Source organism: Ochotona curzoniae, unplaced genomic scaffold (genome assembly GCF_017591425.1).
Source record: "Ochotona curzoniae isolate NIBS_2020 unplaced genomic scaffold, NIBS_Ocur_1.0 scaffold_2476, whole genome shotgun sequence".
Lineage (NCBI taxonomy): Eukaryota > Metazoa > Chordata > Mammalia > Lagomorpha > Ochotonidae > Ochotona > Ochotona curzoniae.
The window spans coordinates 17,767,504-17,786,672 of record NW_024467095.1 but is presented as its reverse complement, the minus strand read 5'-3'; the positions used below and the strand labels follow the sequence as shown (position 1 = coordinate 17,786,672).

The window sequence follows — 19,169 nt, the reverse complement described above, 5'->3', positions numbered from 1 at the left end:
TCGTGAGCAGCCAGCCATGGTACAGGAGCAACAAACTCAGAAGGCTTAGCTCACAAAAATGGAATCCAGTGTCATTGTCAAACACAGCCAAGGTAATCGTAATTGTCAGGATAACCATTGTGAATTATGCTAATTAGGCAGAAATGAGAAGCAGTTCGTGAAAATGACTGTGATTAATATCACTTTACGCTGCTGTGCTGAACAAATCCAAGACAAGGCGAGAAAAAAAAAAAGAATTAGATGTTTCTAAAGATCTCTGCATTTTAACATACGCCTAGAGGAGTATCTGGCAACTAGAAACAAGACATGCCACGAGTAACTTGCTACAATCAAGACTAAAATACAGAGGATTTCTAATGACGTATCAGAATAAACTCAAAATCATTCTTAATATTACACAAACGACACACTCATTTTCCACTAATGCATAGCAAATGATCTCAAACTGTAGCTTCACTAAGAACATTTTGCTTCTCTGAGAATCTGCACTTCGGGCAGCCATATGCAGCTAACTGTTCAGGACTAGCTTCAGCTGGAAGTTTGGTCCCTTGGCGTGATCTGGCCTTTCCAGGGTCTGCCTGGACCTCCTCACCGGTGGGTGTCTGCACTCCAAGAAAACGCAGTGGAGGTAACCTTGCCTTGCCTCATAAATGACAAAGTATCATTTCTGCTAAATTCCCAAGCTTGTCCACCTTCAAGCAGAAAGGCCATGGAACTCTCATCTCAACATATGGTATGCATATATTGCCAAGAGGAGAGTGCCAACTGGAAGACAAGACTGCGGTTGCTTTTGAAAAGCACAAACTGCTGTTGGAAAGCACATACATCATATGCCTAATTTTCTTCTTTCGGCTGCAAGAAAACTGTTCAGAGAAGCATCACAAAGCTTTTCTTCATTTTTCTGCTGAGACATTCATGACACAAACCAGATGACGCTGTGTGCATTACACAGCCCCACAAGGGACACAAGCAAAAAAGGCTGTTGGCCATCATCACATCCCAACGTTAATTGAAAACATCAACTCTATGACTCAGTGTATGATGTGACAGTTTATACGTTCCCAGACAAGCCATTATCTTCCATTACACTGTTTCCATCAAGATGTGAGAAGTCTACATCCTCTATTTAAAATGTGGACAAACTTTCAATTTCATCAGGAGCAATACTTTGCGAATTTCAAGGTACCATGAGGCGCACTGGGACCTTCTTTGAACCAAGACACTATTCCACAAGGAACCAAGACTCCCAGGTGAAGCTGGTCTGCCAGTTGCCAGATACACGTGTGGTCATTTCAAAAATGGATCTTCTGGCTCTTGGTGGAGCAGGGACAAACTAACCCTGTAGAATATTGGCCAAAATGAAGATTCTGACCAAAGCTCAGTGTAGTGTTTGAAGCTATTGTGTTTTCAGATAAATTGTTATGCTACAGTGCAGAACTGGTATAGAATTGCATGTTACTAATGATCTGGAATATGTGCTTTAGTTTTTAATAAATAACTCATCACACATTTAATTTCTAATTCTCGAATACTCTTCTAGGCCTGTATTAAAATGCAGAGATCTTTAGAAAGATGGAAAAAGACTACTGCTTCTCATTTCTGCCTAATTAGCATAATTCACAATGGTTATCCTGACAATTACGAACACATGTTCGATTACCTTGGCTGTGTTTGACAGTGACACTGGATTCCATTTTTGTGAGCTAAGCCTTCTGAGTTTGCTGCTCTTGTACCACGGCTGGCTGCTCACGAAGCAGACAAACTGGACGGAATGTATCTGCTGAGGTAAACTCAGGAAAAGCTATGCAGAAGTGTGTATGTGAGAGGGCTGTTGGTAGGTGAAGGCACAAACTGTGCTAGCCAAGCAAGCAGTGATTGAGTTGACAGAAGGTAGACATGAAAACTCCAACATGACGAGTTCATGAGTATTGTGAACCTAACTTTTCTTAGTATTGCCCCTCCATCCTCCATGAGCACAAAAAAAAAATGTTACTTTTAATCACAAATTGACTTTCCTGTATTTTGCATTCATGAATTACACATTCTAGAAATTTCTTAGGGAATTGTTTGTTAGATAGCTGGTTTGTATTATAGATTCTACCCAGCATGAGTCTGCCCCTGGCTCCTTTTATAATATCTGGCTGCAGCAGGTTAACTCCTGAGTGGAGGGTACAGCGTGCATGTCTCCTGTCACTGATCCTTATTGGGAATGATCCACCAACAACATCTAAAGGAGATTCCAAACTGCAGTGGTCTTTTATGCAAAATCCAGGCTACCTCTGTGTTGAGAGTATGTAACTAGAGATGGGAGACAGAACAGCTTTCTCTTCTCCCTAATGACACAGCTAATGCCCAAATTCAATTAATTCCTACTAATTGAATGCATGGATGTATATGGGTTTCCTTCCATCTGCTGCAGCAATCCTTTCGAATCTCCCATTAGCAGGGAAGATGCTTTCTGCATGATGAAGAAAATACCAGCCCGTCCCCATCTAGTGTTCTGTTCTGGTAGAAACGATCTACCTTGCTGCCAGAGATCAGGATGTGATGGCATCAGAAACAGCTCCACTCCTTCTATTCGCCACTGGAAGTGGCTATAAACAGTGCAGGGACCAGATGTCTCTCTGAAGCACACCATGTATTCAGCTGTTACTGCTAAGTTGCATGGTTGTTTCATGTATCTAAGTTGTCATTTCTGCAATACACCGTAAGCATACCGACCATGTTTTGTTTTCGCTGTTTTCACATTTTCCTCTTTGTTTTGTCTAAACTACAGCTTTCATTGAAAATTTTTTAGGATGAGAAATTAATAAGCTATTTAATACCTATTTAGTTGACATATGTAGCCTGCTTAGGCAGCCAGCTATCAATTTTAATATACTTCAAACTCTAGATTATAAGGAGTAGAACAAAGCTCACTCTGCTGGTCCCTGCTGTACTTGGCAATCAGAAGTTACAAATACTTTAACCTCTGGAAATGCAATGAAGTTTACTAGAGGCACCAAAATTCCATTGCGTTCCTATCATGAGTTTAATCAAATAGCTCATAGTAGATAACGATACACATTACTTTTGATAAAGTGGGTAGTAAGGTTCAGATCAGTTGTAAAGTCAATTGTATGGGTTAATGAACTGACTTTGAACACTGTGTTAATTCAGTCAAGTTCACAAAACCCACACTTGCCCACAGCCGCCGTACGCTATGGTCAGCCAGCCAGCACTATGAAATATATCCTGAAAATCACCGGGGAAACAGCAGAAGTTCTTGAAAATATATTTTTTGCCAATCTCTACAATTCAATATTAATGTTCTCTCTAGTTATAAATTCAGAGCATCACCTTTGGATGCAATGTGCCAACACACTTTTTATATTGTACCTCATCTAAAGTCAGATTCAAACTACTCACTTAAAACTAGGGGGGAAAAAGTCATGTCATGTCTTGTAACCGCATTACAGAATCCTACTGGCCATTTTTTCAGCAAATATTGAGCCAGCACAAACAGGAGGGAATTTTCATGTTTGTAAAGGTTTTAATCTGATTACACCTTACTAAATTCATGAACTCCAAATCATTATACTAAGCAACATGTTTTTTTCCCTTCTTAACATCTGAATGATTGCAGCAATATGTATTAAAATGCTTTTCATGTTGCAAACTGATTTAGAAACCTAAGAGATTAAAAAGAAATCCCAGGATTCTGTGAAGGTCCTTCATCCTCAGAATGTCGAGAGGATTTAATTTAGATCGAAGAGCTTTGTTTATATTTGCTTTGTTGGCATCTGAATGGCAAAACTACAAATTGACAGGATGTAAAGAATGAATGAACATGTTAAAGTGGCCATCGTGAGCCCCATAGGTGAAGGAAAGTGCCGTGTACAAGAATGCATTGTTGGCCTACGTGTCTACCAACTTTTACCAAGTAGCTAAAAGACGCATCAGAACCCGGGCCTCAGCCTTCCCCTGCACACCCAGGGCCTGTTTCCTGACACCATTCTCCTTGAAGCTATTTAGCAATATCCTTCAGGAACTCTAAGGTGAACTCAGGTTGAAAAAGTGCACTCATATTTCGTTCATGACCTCCTTAAGCAGATCTGATGTGCTCAGCAAGTGATGGATGGTTATTGGTTTTAACCAAACTTCAAGACTCCATGAGGAATGGTTTTTAAGGCCAGGATCCAAGTACAGATGAGTGTGTTCTAGAGCTCAGGAAGATGATAAGTTTACGGGTCATCTGGTCATCAGGATGCACGTTAAGCACTTTATCACTGCCTTGCAGCAAACTGGACACTTTTAAACATGAAGCACTTTTTAAGTGAGAACAACGAATGCCAAAACACCTCTCCTTTGATCAAAGGTAGAGGGAAAGTTAATCCAGCACAGGTCATTTTCAGGGACATGTGCCAGCAAAATGTACATACATCAAAAACACATAGTTTTTTTTAAAAAAGACAAAATTCTAAAAGTGTACTTTCATTTATTAGTGTAACTAGGCAATACAGTATATTTATAACTAAATTGTAACTGGTCAGTAATTTTAGATCTTTTTCATGGAAGAATATGATAGATATTAATCTGATGAGTAGAAAACTTAAGCATTTTACCCCAGCAAAGACAAAAGGAAGTCTTTGCTTTCACTACCACATTGCACTAAGTTTACTAAGGAGTACCATGCCTCAGAAGCCTGTTTTCTTGTGAAATGTCTTATTGTGTGATTCAAGGACTTTAATTTAAATACCAGCTGAATCCCAAGGCAATCCTACAGCAAGGTCATAGGTAAATATCAGTAAACAGCTCTATCCATCTCAGGCCTCGTGCACTCTGAGGGTCAGGCCTGCAAACGGGAACCAGATAATGAGCAGCAAAGCATTCAGAAGAAGCCTTAGAGATCAAAGGGAGGAGATGATTACACCAAATAGGGAGACACAGTACAGGGCTGGAAGAAGGAATAGGCAGGGTTAGGAACAGTTAAAGCAATAGAACCACATTTTGGAAATCTCAAGGATGCATCTTGTTTAATTTTGTTTGTTCCTTTTGTCTGCTTACTTAGTCTTATTTTGTATCTTAGCTGGTAGTGGATAGTCTATTTTCCTAAGATTTGTGAAAAATCAACCAAGGATAATATGCTGCCAGTCTTAGTACCTTCAATTCAGTCTTTGGTGAGCATCCAGGGAGACTACTGTAAAAGGCCATCTTTTCAGCACGTTACTAATGGATTCTCTGACAAAAAAAGAAAAAGGAGCAAGACTGACCTACCTTCTGCAACAGGGAACAATATTAATGAGACTGCAACAGGGTTCCAAGATGTGTGCTGAAAGCTTCAGTTTGCCAAGACCACATCCTGCAGCAAGTGTAACAGGAGGATTTGCATAGAGAGAATTAATTCTATGCCAAGGAACAGCATAGAACAGGGCAGTGTCTCTACTCACTGTGTTTATAGACACACAGAAGAGCAATGCCATTTAAGAAGAAAGTATTTAGAATACACTCAGGAAGGAGTGAATGAAGAAAGAGAAATCACAGGCTTTGGAAGTTGTCAGGAAAATTTATGATTGTTTGTCCTTTGAATCCATGGAGGCGATTCCAAGACACGGGAATTCATGAGCACAGAGAAGGAAGAGTAATGAAGATGATGTACCAGACGGATGGTTGGAAGTGGTGTGGTACCATATGTCTGAGTGAGTGCCAAGAGAGAAGGTCCTGGAAGCGGGGGAGTAGAAAGAATTTACAAGCCAGGAGAGTGAGCACTAAAAAGTTAAAATCTAATTAGAAAGCCAACAGGGGATTCCATGGAAAGAAACCACAACTGGGGCAGAAAAGAACTCTGTAGCGACCATGTATCACATAGCCCAAAGTCACTGCAAAGTCGCACACTGTGGTGACCAATGTTGCAAACCTCTCCTCGCAAAGCAGATGTTTCCATCCTTACTACCAGCCAAGTTTACTAATCAAGCTTCACTAAGAAATAATTTAAAGAAAAGAGGAAACAGCTAACTTTGTTAACCCACCCCAGTCTTCTGGTCGTAATGGTCCCCTTCCTCGTGATACTTATTTAAGGAAAGTTCTGCCTTTCCAGAACACGGATTAAGCAAATATCTTCATCTTTACTGAGCAATTCCTATCTAATAAAAAGAGCTCTCCATTCAACAACAGAATCATCTGTTTGCTGTTACGTGAGCTCAAATTTCCACAATGCTTCTGACAGAAGAATGCCTAATGGGATCTGAATCCAGGTTACCTGACTTTACAACTTTTACCTGAGGCTTCAGCCTATCTCTAATCCCTACTAACAATGTATGTGATCTTGGACAATACTTCTTAATTATTGAAGTTTTTATATAGCTGTGTGTGTGTGTGTGTTAGTTCACATTTGTTAGTTATTTCTGAAAATCCCAACAATAGCCAGGGTCAAGCTGGAGCCAGAAACAATAGCTAGGAATTCCATCTAATTCTCCTAAGCAGGTGTCACACACCCAAACACCCGAGCCATCCTTGCTGCCTCCTACAGTTTGAACCTGTGGGAAGCCAGAGCCAGGAGCTGGAACCGGGAACCAAATCCAGATACTCCGATACAGAAAATGAGCATCTTACCACAAGGCTAACCAACGAACTTGGGAAACACTTCTAAATTGGTTCATGTTCAATGGGAGTTCTTATCCACTGAATTTGGGAGTATGTATTAGGATAATCTCTTTGGACAACAGTTTATCGCTACTTGATAATGAAATACATACAGAACTTGCCACCTAAGTGAGCCAACTCCAGGTTTACACTCTACAAAAACCTCCTGCACATGCATAGTAGAATAATCCATGTCAGATTGCTCACGATAACAAGACGAAAACCCCTCGCTCAGTCTGCATGAACATTCGTCAGAGCTTAGCTACATGAATTGCTGTGTATCCCTATGATAGAATAACATAGAACTCTTACTATGGCACTCATAAGGACAATCATCAAACCATCATTTGGAATGAAATAAGCAAATCACTCAAAGCCATGCATCATGATTCACATTTTAGTTTTTCAAAACAGACAAAAATACTCACACATGAGTGTGCATATAAAGTTACTCCCGTATAAACATAGGTGATATGCATACATAACTGGTAAAGCAGTAAAATAAAACATGCATGTCATTCGCCTAAGGACAGACTAGTTCTTATTTACCAAAGGCAAGAAAATGGAATAAGAGAGGTAATTGCGGGGTTGGCATTGTGGTGCAGTGGGTTAAGCTACTGCTTGCGATACACACTTGTTCCATATTGGAGAGTCTGCTTTGAGTCCCAGCTATATCATTTCCAATCCAGCCTCCTCCTCACGCATTCCAGGAGGCCAAAGGTTATGGATGGAATGCTTGGGTTGATTCCACCCAGGTGGGAGACCCAAAGTCTCTGCCACCTCGCTTTGGGCTGGCCCTGGCAACCATGGTCATTCTGGGTGAGAATTGGTGATTGGAAATTGCTCATTTGCTCTTTCTCCCTCTCCCTGCCTTTCAGCTAATCAAAATAAATAAGCCAACATTTGTTAAAAGAAAGAAAAGCAAACAACATGGAGCTCCCAGATTTTCCTTTTTTTTTTTTTCCTTTGGTCTATTTCTTAATCTGGAGGCCAGCTATACAATAGTTTCTGCTGCTTATCACTTAAATGAGCAGATAAATGATAACCATTTATAAATATTATCTATTTTTGTACAATTAAATAGAAAAATATGCATATTTGAGAGAGCAAGAGAGGAATCAGCCAAAGACAGCTGCCGATGCCTCCGAAAGCTTTGGACCACACCGCAATGTGTCTCCTTGCTTCTTGATCTGATCATGGATTCGTCCTTGGCTTCTCTCCATTGTGCTTGTTACGGTTCTTTTCCTGGACACTCCACTACTACTGGTTTCATCTGTTATGGCATTATTGCAATACAACAGCTATTACAGAATCTGCTGCACTTGTGGTGGAATGCCTGAGGGCTGACCAGCCTGGCAAGCAGAAACAGGGAGGGAAGCCTACCTCAGGTGCTCCCAGGGAATCAGGCAGATGGTTAGCTTTCCTTGGAGCGGGATCCACGGCTGCCTTTTATTCTGCAAGTGAACAGACCTCAGTTGGAGGATACGCTCCCCTCAATGTGCCAGCCCCACTAAAGGCAGCAAGAGACACATCCTAAGAAGCCTGTAAAAAGAGCAGGCTTGGAGGAGATAGCGAGAATGGGAGAGCTCAGGTGGGGGTCTGCGTAGCAGCTTGGGCACAGAGGGTGGCGCCAGGAGCAATTTAAATCATGAGGAGATAGAGAGGAAGGGCAGCAGAACCTCAGGGGCCAGGGCCATCCATGATAGCCCAGCACATCTTCTGACAAAGAAGAGGCCTCCTGTTTCCAGATGTGGTATCACAGTGCAATGTGCCCACCGAGATTCAGCATGGCAAGCTTCCTATAGCTTTGGCTTCACTCGGTTAACTAATTATGAGAAAATGTGACATTGGTATTTACTTTTTCTACAGGGACAAATCATTCCCAGCAGGAGGGAGAAGTGGTTATTTTTGTTCTGTTTTGTTTTGTCATTAAAAAGAAATTACTTCCACAGTAGTAAATATACTCTTGTTAAAAGGGGGAAAAAATCTGTTTTCCCTTCATTTTTATCAGTTTGCCCAATGCTGGCAAACAAGTCTTTAGTTTTCCAGGGACATGGAAGATGAAAGAACTAGGGCTATGGTACGAGAAGTGGGTTGAAAATTAACTCTGCCACTTACTATATATGCGACCTTAACCAAGTTATTTAGCCACTTTGTTTTCCAAAAGAATGCCACGTCAACTACACAGAGCTATTTGGTAAAGATGAAATGACATCACGCAGTTGGAATACTTTAGCAAAGTGCTTCTTCATAGTAAGTGCTCAATAAACCTGAGCTTGTGTTGATAACGGGCCTGAGAGTTTGACATAGAAACCATTTGCCATCTATGACTTCCCTCACCAATTCTCTAGGACCTCACCTCTAACCATGGACCAGTCTTTGATCCTAGGAGCCAAATTACACATTAAACACTTCGCTCTTTCTCACCCTGATATAAAACAGGTTTCCCATGAAATTCTCTTCTTTAATGACAACATCGAAGGAAAACGTCCCCTCCCCTCTGACCTTTGAACTCCTCAAATGCTGATCAAACATCCTGAGCAAATCTGAGCTTCCTCTTCCCTAGCCCAGGTCCTAGAGAATACAACGTGATGCTGGCGTTGCTTCTCCCAAGAAGTGATTTCACACGACAGCCCATTCGAACTCACACCATCTTAAGAAGGGCACCAAGTACAAACGACTCCATCTTTTTTTTTCTTTTTAAAGAATGACTTAATTGCGAGATATTTTGGAGACAGCCAAAGCGATCAATGTTCATTAAGAGAAGCAGATGACTCATGGGAAGCAAAGAAAATTTAAAAAATTATAGGCACAGAATTTATATTCCAGCTTCACCATCCATTTACCCAATGTGCCTCATATTTTCCAGCCATAAACCTGAGACAGAAAGCAATGGAACAGGTGTGTTACAAGGTATTTATTGCGTGCTTCACTGATGAAGTGCTGCTCAAGATATTTCACTTACCAAGGTAAACATAAACTGTTACAGAAATTCACAAACACAGAAGTACATGTTCTATCATCAGTACTGGGGAGGAAATCTTGAGACTACAGAAAACAGAGTTTTTTTTTTTCAAGGGTGTAGGAACTAGATGATGAAGAATTTTGGGTAAGATCAGCTCAATCAGCAATACAATTTTACAGTACGTGTTTGAACTATTTTTAGAAGCTAAAAGATAGGAACACATAATACTTTTTTGAGACCATACAATTATAGCTCAGTAATTTAGATAGTATGTCTCCAACTAACCACATGGAACAGTTCTTGAAACAAAAAAAATCAATTCTGAAGTGCTCTTAAAACAGAGCAAGTCTTTTTGATGGTAGTCACTTTTCAGGACTTCAAAGGGCCCTGACACATGCTCCATGGTAACTCAGGACAGTCCAAGACCTCCCAACAGCCCACGGACTTTCATCTGAGAATTAAACCCCTCTTTCACTGTAGTTCTTCCAGACAGGAAGGCAAACCAACAAGAGACATGAGGAGGAAACTTAATTCAAAACAGAAGCTAGACCTAGCACGGTAGCCTAGTGGCTAAAGTCCTTGCCTTGCATGTGCCGGGATCCCATAAGGGTGCCAGATCTAATCCAGGCGGCCCCGTTTCCCATCCAGCTCCCTGCTTATGGCCTGAGAAAACAGTCGAGGATGGCCCAAGGCCTTGATAACTTGCACCTACATGGGAGACCCAGAAGAGGCTCCAGGCTCCTGGCTTCGGATCAGCACAACTCCAGCTGTTGCAACCGCGTGGGGAGTAAACCAACGGATGGAAGATCTTCCCTCTCCGTGTCTCCTCCTCTCTGTATATCTGATTTTCCAACAAAAATAAACAATTAAAAAAAAAAGCGCCAAGCACAAGCTTGTAGCTGAGTCGTAGGCAAATGCATCACAGTGAACTTACTTCACGGACTCAGACATCATTTTCCATTTGGTTCTTTGCAGAACACGACATAGGTTCCTTCCAATATTGGGACAGATCTCAGGATGCGGCATGAGAGAGTTAGCTACTAGCTTTCCCTTTCCTGAAGTGATCTATTTGCTAAACATTTCTGAATATGTGCTATTTGTTGCAGACTGTGCCGAAAGCTCACAACTGAGTAACCAGATTAACGAAGCAGCCAAGTTGTGTGTTATGTCCTAGAATTCAGAAAATATCTGCAATAATAAGTGCAGCAGAAAGCTCTCCCTGCGAGTGATGTGAGATACACACAAAGGAGAAAATTCCAGCCACAGAGATCCAGAAGTGCATGAGCAGGGCAATGGGATCAGCTGTGATGAGACGTCACAGGGAGAAGAGGGGAAAACAGCAAAGGAAAGAATAAGCAATACAGGAAGCAAACGAGTCCATCCATCACTGAGGGTTTTACTGGTCCGCACAAAACACTGATAATGGAAATCTGAACATAGAGTGTGAATGTGGGAAACATATCATTTGACAGGCCACAGGAGTAAACTTTTACTATATAATAATCAATGTGCTCTAGTTGTCTCTCTTTATAAAAGATTTACTTTACTTAATTGAGATCAGGCGCGTTCAGGGTGGTATGGCCGTAGACGACACTACTTTACTTAATTGAAAGGTTGAATTATACAGCGATTGAGGGAGAGAAAGAGGTATTTCAAATGGCAGTATTTGCCAGTACTGGGCCAGGCTGAAGTCAGGCGATTACATACTTGGCTTGTTCTCCACTGCTTTTCCTGGGTGCACCAGCAGGGAGCTGGAGGACAAGTGAAGCCATTGGAACTCATATGAAATGTAAATACTGCAGGCCACCATTTAACCTTTGGACCATGTCAACCCAGCTATCTCTCCTTTAAAAGATTAATCTATTTATTTAAATGTTTGAGAGGTTTAATGAGAGAGAAAGAGGGAGAGAGAGAGAGATCTGTCGTTTGCTGGCTCACATGCCAAGTGTCTATGATAGCTGGGGCTGTGCCAGAGGAAAGCCAGGAGCTATGAGCTCTGTCTAGATCTTCTATGTGGGTGGCAGGGACCCAAGTGATTGGGCCATCATTGGCTGCTGCTTACGGCGTATGTTAGCAGAGACACTTCCATTTGGAATGTGAGTTTACTGTGTTACAAAGCCTACCCTGACAGCAATCTCTTCAAATGGTGATAATGTACCTCAACTGCGTCAGGATTAATAGCACTTAGATTGCACTTCACTTCAAAGCTGGAACAGACTTTGCAACCAGATACCCCGAGACATGGTCCCAATGTCTAATCCAAAAAGGAACTCTGGGGGATTTCTACTATAAACATAATTTTTAAATATGAAGAACTGATTCATAGAGGTTATCTGATTGACATGAAGTTAAGAAAAAAAGTAAGTTTCCAATAATGGGATAGAAGTCAGGCTTTAATTTCCACAGTATTTGTTAATGAAACAGCAGTAACAGCTGAAACTAAGAAAAGATATCAAATCTTGCCAGGATTTATTTAGTTTTTCAAAGTGCTTCAGCTTTAACACTCAAAAAATATATATAAGGATGATATTTTAAATACATCTTCTTAGCTAGTTTTCCACGACGATTTAAATAAAATGACCAAGGTTGAATTTTTAATCATGAATCTCAATATAAATAAAACAAATCCTTACCATGATCTTCTGAAGAAACTGGTGACCTAAAAGAGACATAATAATAAGTATGATAAATATTTCATAGATGATCATTATAAAAACAATGAAGAATTTCATAACAGTATTCCTATAAAATATAGGTACCTATAAAATCAATATAAGTAAATGATACAGTTTGTATGACACAATCCAATTAACCACCAACATATTCCATCAGACTGGTTAACTGCTAGGAGTTTTTAAAATCATATTCCATGCCAGATAGTAATCGTTAAATTTGGAGTTGTTATCAAAAAGAGACACAGAAAGAGAATTCAGAGATGAGATGCCACAATGTCATCCAGTACCCAAGGTCCAGCAGTGTGTCTGTACATTGAAAGAGAGCTACTTACAGAGCAACAACAACAAAAAGTGAGACATAAGTAGGAGAAACGGCATGCACTCTCATTGTATTTATACGTTACGGAACTTGAATGAGCATACTATGGACTCTTTCAGTGGTAGCCTTATGTTCCTAAACCCTGGAAATAGCAAAGCCAGGCAAGAGGCAAGTCACTGGGGTCCCATTGAATATATTCATACACCAGTGACTTATCATCGCATGTGTGGGTCCACTTCTAATTATGGTAGTCAGATATCAAATATGATACTACACACAGCCACAAAAGCCATCTCTCCTAGAGTTGACTACTAAATGAGACAATCAGAGCAACACAGACACAACCATATGCATGAGTTCATCTCCAGCTGAAAGACTACAGTCTGTCAACTTATTCGTCTTTAAACGCTAGCATATTCCAGAGCTCCCCAGAAAGCCATCATGTTGCCTTCTAATAATCTTCCTGATGGGTTTACCTGCTCCTAGGCCAGCTGTGAGGTGAATAGAGCACTAAGGAATGAGTCTGAAACTTTGACTTTATCACAGTCAAGTGATATCCAAAACCATCAGCAATTAAGACCATCATAATCTTTCCTAGTCATTAGGAAAAAAAAAAAAAGGAAGGAAGGCTGCTGCATGGAGGAGAAAACAGAATTAGAAGGTGACTCTGAAGAGGAAACCAATCAAGAGAGCTGCTTTATTAATCTGTTCAGGGTATGAAAAACAGAGGGACAAAGAAACATCTTCACCCCGACATCTTCAGCTGAGTTGGGGCACGTTCAGGGTGGTATGGCCGTAGACACCCCGACATCTTCAAATGAGAACTAAACAAAACCATGTTTCAGATCGACTGTAAGGAATGTCTCAGAGCTAGTGGAACAAAGAGAAATCTACGCCAACAGACAGTGTGGCAGCGCCCTTGCTGTCTTTGTGCAGAAACGAAGCACTACATGAAATCTGAGAGGTTCCAGAAAGCCCCTCTCAAGTCCCGAGGGTTGCATGCTGTACCATGTCCAGGCAGTGGAAGAGGACTGTCAATTTCAGAGTGTTTTGCAAAGATTAGTCACGTTGTGCTTTTGGGCTGTGTGACTCTCACGTGCCTGGATTTGTGGAATTTTAAGACATATGGAGTATTTCAAGCCTCACTCAGTAATTCATTTCTCAATGCAGTGAGTTACCAAATTACCCAGGAGACGTGCACGTTATCCATTACTGTCAAAAACAGGCATAAAACGTTCTACAAAACTTGGCTCCAGAGCGCAGAAATCTCCCCAAATCAGAAATAGAAGGAGTTACTTTAAAAATTGAGGCTGGATCACAGGACAGATCATCTTTCTCAAAATTGACCACTGAGATATGGAGGAAAACTCACTGCATATTCTTTCCACCACCTGAAACATATACAGTATTTTCCTGGGTTGTTGGGTTGTTCACTGTTTTCTCCAGGCACAGCTAAACAAGGAGACAGTAACTACTCCCATAAGACTATTCTTAGTTTTCCAGTTGTTTCATGACAACATTCAACCCTTAATTTTTTTTTTCCAGATCATGAATGTCTTAGAATTGTCTACAGAAAATTTATCTTTGCTTTTTTTTATAGGTGTTTTGGTATAATTTACACTTTTTACTTCATTGACCTCAGCAAAGTGAAAACAAAACAAAATTTGCATCTTCCATCTAAAAATTTCTTCTGTTGCCTGAGGTCTAGACAGGAATTGCCTATGGCTAACTCTTTGACTTGTTGAATTAAGTATTATCAGGCTCTGTACCAAATGATGAGTAGTTTTTAAGGAATGCATGAATCTGGTGAAAAAAATATATGAACAAATGATCACAGTGTAGAAAATACATACCTCTATAGAGTTAGAGATAGTGACCAACACATAAATAAAGTAAAACGGTAACATGGAGAAAAGAAAGCCATTTTGTCTTTTTCCCAAAATACCAGAGCCATCTAGGTTGGCTTTGAAGGATAAATTAAACCTCATGAGTAGGTGAGAAAGGAGCAGAACTCAAGGCTCAGGCAGTGGGAATGCGAAAGGGCCTAAAGGCACGAGTTTTCATCGGAAGTTGTCAGTACATAAGTAGTTCCTATTTTGCCAAAATGAAAATGAGCAATAATCACGAGGAGTCGCGAGACAGAAGGCCACTTAGAAGTGCCTCAGATTCCCCAGGATATCACAAGACACACGTGGAACACAAAATTAAAAGGAAAGTTTATTCTGGTACCCAGAAGATAAATATATGCAAACAAAGCATCTTCAGAGAGTTTCCGAAATACTCTGCCAGAATTTCAAAAGCGATTTTTACAAACATCACTTGGTCCATTTTTTTTTCCATCAACACCCTGAAGGGCCCACATATCTTCTAAGCTAAATGAAGTGGGATTTTCAAGCAAGCAAAGCCTTATTTTATTTGTGCATGTCAAGGAACCTGCTGTGGGGAATGGACTATAAAGAGAGCAAGACAACAAGTTAAAAGGTAAAAGACAAATTAAAGGCAATTATCGTACTATCTCCATGTTAATAAGGCAGAATAAAACTTTCTTCTGCAATTGCTTGGAGCTCTATGAGAAATAACAGAGAACACCAAAACCAGTAACTGAAATATTATCTTTGATTAAAGGAAAGGTGCAGACACCTAAATTATGATACTTGAAGAAGAAATACCCAGCGAAATAGAAATTGGGCTTAATTCAAGGACAGAGAAAATATTTTGATATTAACCGAAGAGGCATAGGTGAATGCCCTCCACCACGAGCCACAGTGTCCAGCTCATCAGAATTCGAATCAAACCTCAGAGCAGCCGTGTATGTTCTGCATGAGAAGACTGCTGACCCAAAGTCGTATTTCCAGCAACACACCCAGTCACTCATTGCCCTTATCAACACGAAACTCCAAATTTCAGAAAGAACTCACCATATACAAACAATACAAAAACACAAGAAGAAACCAGCATGAGCTTTTACGTCAAATGCCACACGTAGAAAACATGCTGTGGGGGGGGGGTACATACTAAAAAAGATGATTGCATACAGCAGGTAAAAACTGTGAATAGATCCTGAAATTTAGACATTTAAGAAAGGGGACAAATGGGGAAGTAAAGAGGAGAGAAAACAGAGCCTTTGAAAACATTCATGTAAGAAAAGATTGTAATGGCCAAAGAGAAGACAACAGGAGGCAACAAGGGCGGAAGTTTGCCCAATATCTGGAAAAAACCTGACAACTTTTTTCACCTTGTCACCACTGCACCGAAAAAGGAAAATAAGAGGAAACAATCATTTAAAATACATTAAGATAATATGCGATATTGACAAAAGACGCATAAGACACAAACAGAAAGGCGCTTCGTGTTCCTGGGCACTGTTAAAATACAGAGATGCAAAGCAGTTCCTATGAAAATACCAATTTCTTCTCACACATCAAAAAGTCAATTTTCAATTTCACATAGATCCGCAAAAGATCCTTTTAAATAGCCGAGAACACACGAGTTTCCCTTTAATTTCCTTTAGAAGTTTTGTAGTTTTATTTGTAATACTTCAGTATTTAATTTATTTTGATTTTGATATTTATATCATATGAGGGAAAGATTTAACTTTCTGTGCAAGTGGGTAAGTAGTTTTCCTGGCACAAATTATTGAAGAAGCTGTCCTGTGCCCATTGTGTATTTTCAGTGTTTTATCAAATCAATTTGTATGGATTAATTTCTGGAGTCTATTCTGTTCAATATGTCTGTTTCTACATCAATGCCATACCACTTTATTTTTATTGGAAAGTCCGATACGCAGAGAGGAAGATTCTCCTTCTACTGATTATCCAACTATATCTAGCAAGAACATTTTGGGATTCACATTTTCCAAGAATAATATTGTGGCTATTGAGACTTTAAGGGAATGAGATATGAGACACACATCAGCTAGTGGGTACAACTCTGGACAGCTCTATTTTTGCACTAGATCATCAGTACAGCACAAGAAACTCCAAGACAGATTTTCAGATCGCCTTTCATCAGCATGCCCCGCTTCTCGGCCTCTTTATCTTTCAAATAGATCCAAGTAAAAGGACTGAGGACACTGAAAACATCTGCCCAGTTTTCTACCAGCGAAGCATGTGTATGCATACACGGGAATGGTATTTGTGAAGGCAAAGGCTTTCAGAAATATTCCACCTCTTGCGGTATTTTATTAGACTGAAATCATGAGAATCAAAAGTATGTCAGCCTTTGCATACATCTTATAGTAACACTCATACTGTAACAATACTTCTTTTATACATGTGAATAATACTGTTCTAATTCTGGTTTTGAAGAAAAGAATGTTTGTAATATTGCTCTCTTTCTCAACGCTATAGCAACCATGGCTTCCATCCATAACTCTTCCTCAAAATCTACATAATTCTTTTCTTTATATAACAGACACAGTATGAAGAGCCTCACACCTTGGAATCCTTCTCAAAGGCACAGGAGAAATGATGAATATTGGCAATCAACTATCTTTTCAGAGAATTACCCCCAAATGAATGCTTATTTCCCTTCCCACTGTCCCCAACTTGCATATTTTTTAGTCAACACTTTTCAATCATCTCTTAGTAGGGACTTGGTCAAGAAAGGGCTCCATCATAGAGCTGGACTGACAGTAAGCTTGCAGGAGAGGCGTTAAGGAAAATCTAAACAGACAAAAGTAGAGATAGATGCACTGAAAATATCCAGCAGGGAGACATTTCTCTATGATAACAGGCTAGATGGGGTGCAGGAATTGTGAGGTTCCCAAATGCCTGACTGGGGCAGCCAGGGTTCCTTCATTCCCTGCTTATCGTGGGATTGTAACAGAAAGCAGAAGTGGAATACAGGGCTGAGTTTATACTCTGTTTAACACACCACAGATCAGTAAACATCCTTGCTCCAGTCGTGGCAGCAAAGTAACACATACGTGCTACGTACTGAAAACAACTCGCCCTGGGCCTTTGCTGATTCATTTCTATTACTGTCTTTTTCATTCCGGTTATCAAGGTGAGGACCACCATAACATGATCACTTTAACTGAGCATGGGGTGATCAGCTGTCATACCCAGGAAGCTGCCAACTCTCCTCTTTCCTTCTCCATTTTTCTTTCTTTTTCGTCTCCTGACTATCTGAGAACGTCCAGGGCATTCCTCATTTGCCTTTCTCAAACATTGCTCAAGTCCAGCCTTCGCTTGCCTACCCCATGTGCGTGACACTCTTTTGCCTTGTGTGAAGCTGTAAGCCCAGACTCCCCAGATCTGACTTCCCTTTCTACTCGCACCACTAAAATTGCTTAAGTTCTTGAGATATCACCAAATGAAAACTTAGTTCCCACTTAGACATTCCTTCCAGACGTAAACCAAAATCTGTATCTCTTTTGCAGAAATGCCTTCTTCATTTTTCCTCTCTCTTCCCTACGAAGAGTGAAGCTATACCAAGTCACATATATCCTGAAATTGTTGATACTCAAACATTTTTGCTTAAATCAAGTAAGCAGAGGATGATGCAATGTACTCTGAAATCATACCACCAGATCATTATTTCCAAGCAATGACTTTCTTCCCTGGAGATTTCCTGAAAGGATGTGCACTGCTTATCCCTGGAAAACTGGGAGACCAGGCCTATGACATTGCCAGGGTTTTAAGGAGAAATGGCAAAATCATGAATCCAAGTAACATCTTCACCATGACCAGTTTAGTTCCAAAGCGTGTCTAATTAGGCCAAAAGGAATCTCAAATCCCTCAGCACTGAGAATCTCTACCAGCTATAATCCTCCCTTTGTTTGCTCTTGCTCCCTGTAATTATGAATATTCCTCTTAAGACAATTAACAAAGCAGATACAGTAAAAGAGAACAGGGGAGAGAATGAGAGTGAGAGAGATGAAAGTTGCAGCAGCCACACAGAGTGGCATTGAAACGAGAGAAAGACAAACACACTCTCTATTCAAGTGGTCACAGACCCATTCAGGGCATGCCAAACACCCTCAAAGGTAACATTCACCACCAACACAGGGGAGGGGCAGAAAAAGGGCAAAACCAAAGGAGGGAGACAGAGATGGCTATTTTAGGGGAAGGTAGGGGAGTAAATTCCAGAAAGAGAACAGTAAAAGCAGCTTGGCGAATTTTGCCCCTGATGTTAATTTCCATGAACTTCCTGCATTCTCATAATTTTTCTGTCCTTAAGACTCTCACGCAAAAATACACACACCGATGGCCCTAAGGGTGAGGTATACTTAAGATCCTTCCTGCTTTTCGAAATACATTTCTACATTTACTTAGATTTGGCTTTTATAAAATAGCGATCTTTGACATCAATTTGTATTAACTGATTTCTGTTCTGTACCCTCTCCAGGCAGTAGCTGAGAAAGGTCCCTCACTTCCCTTTGAATCTGAAATTTTACTGCCACCTATTGTGAATTCCAAAGAACTCCAACGAAACGAAGAGGGAAGAACGGGCAAAAACAGGTTACTGGGACGTAACTGACGCAAGACAGATTCGAGAGTACGTGAAATTAATCCCTAACAAGTTATTCATCATGAAACTAGGACGGTGAATTTTAACAATATGGAGATGAAATGAATAAGAAGCA

At 40.4% G+C, this 19,169-nt stretch overlaps 1 protein-coding gene across 2 annotated transcripts in view; it reads right to left on the bottom strand.

Annotated features, from left to right (window-relative positions):
- Positions 1–19,169, bottom strand: part of DGKI (diacylglycerol kinase iota) — a 368,375-nt gene that overhangs the window by 30,084 nt on the left and 319,122 nt on the right. For both annotated transcript variants that reach the window (XM_041002016.1, XM_041002017.1), the window contains one exon: positions 12,220–12,245. In XM_041002016.1, coding sequence (XP_040857950.1) covers positions 12,220–12,245 — 26 coding nt within the window. The remainder of the gene's footprint in view (positions 1–12,219; positions 12,246–19,169) is intronic.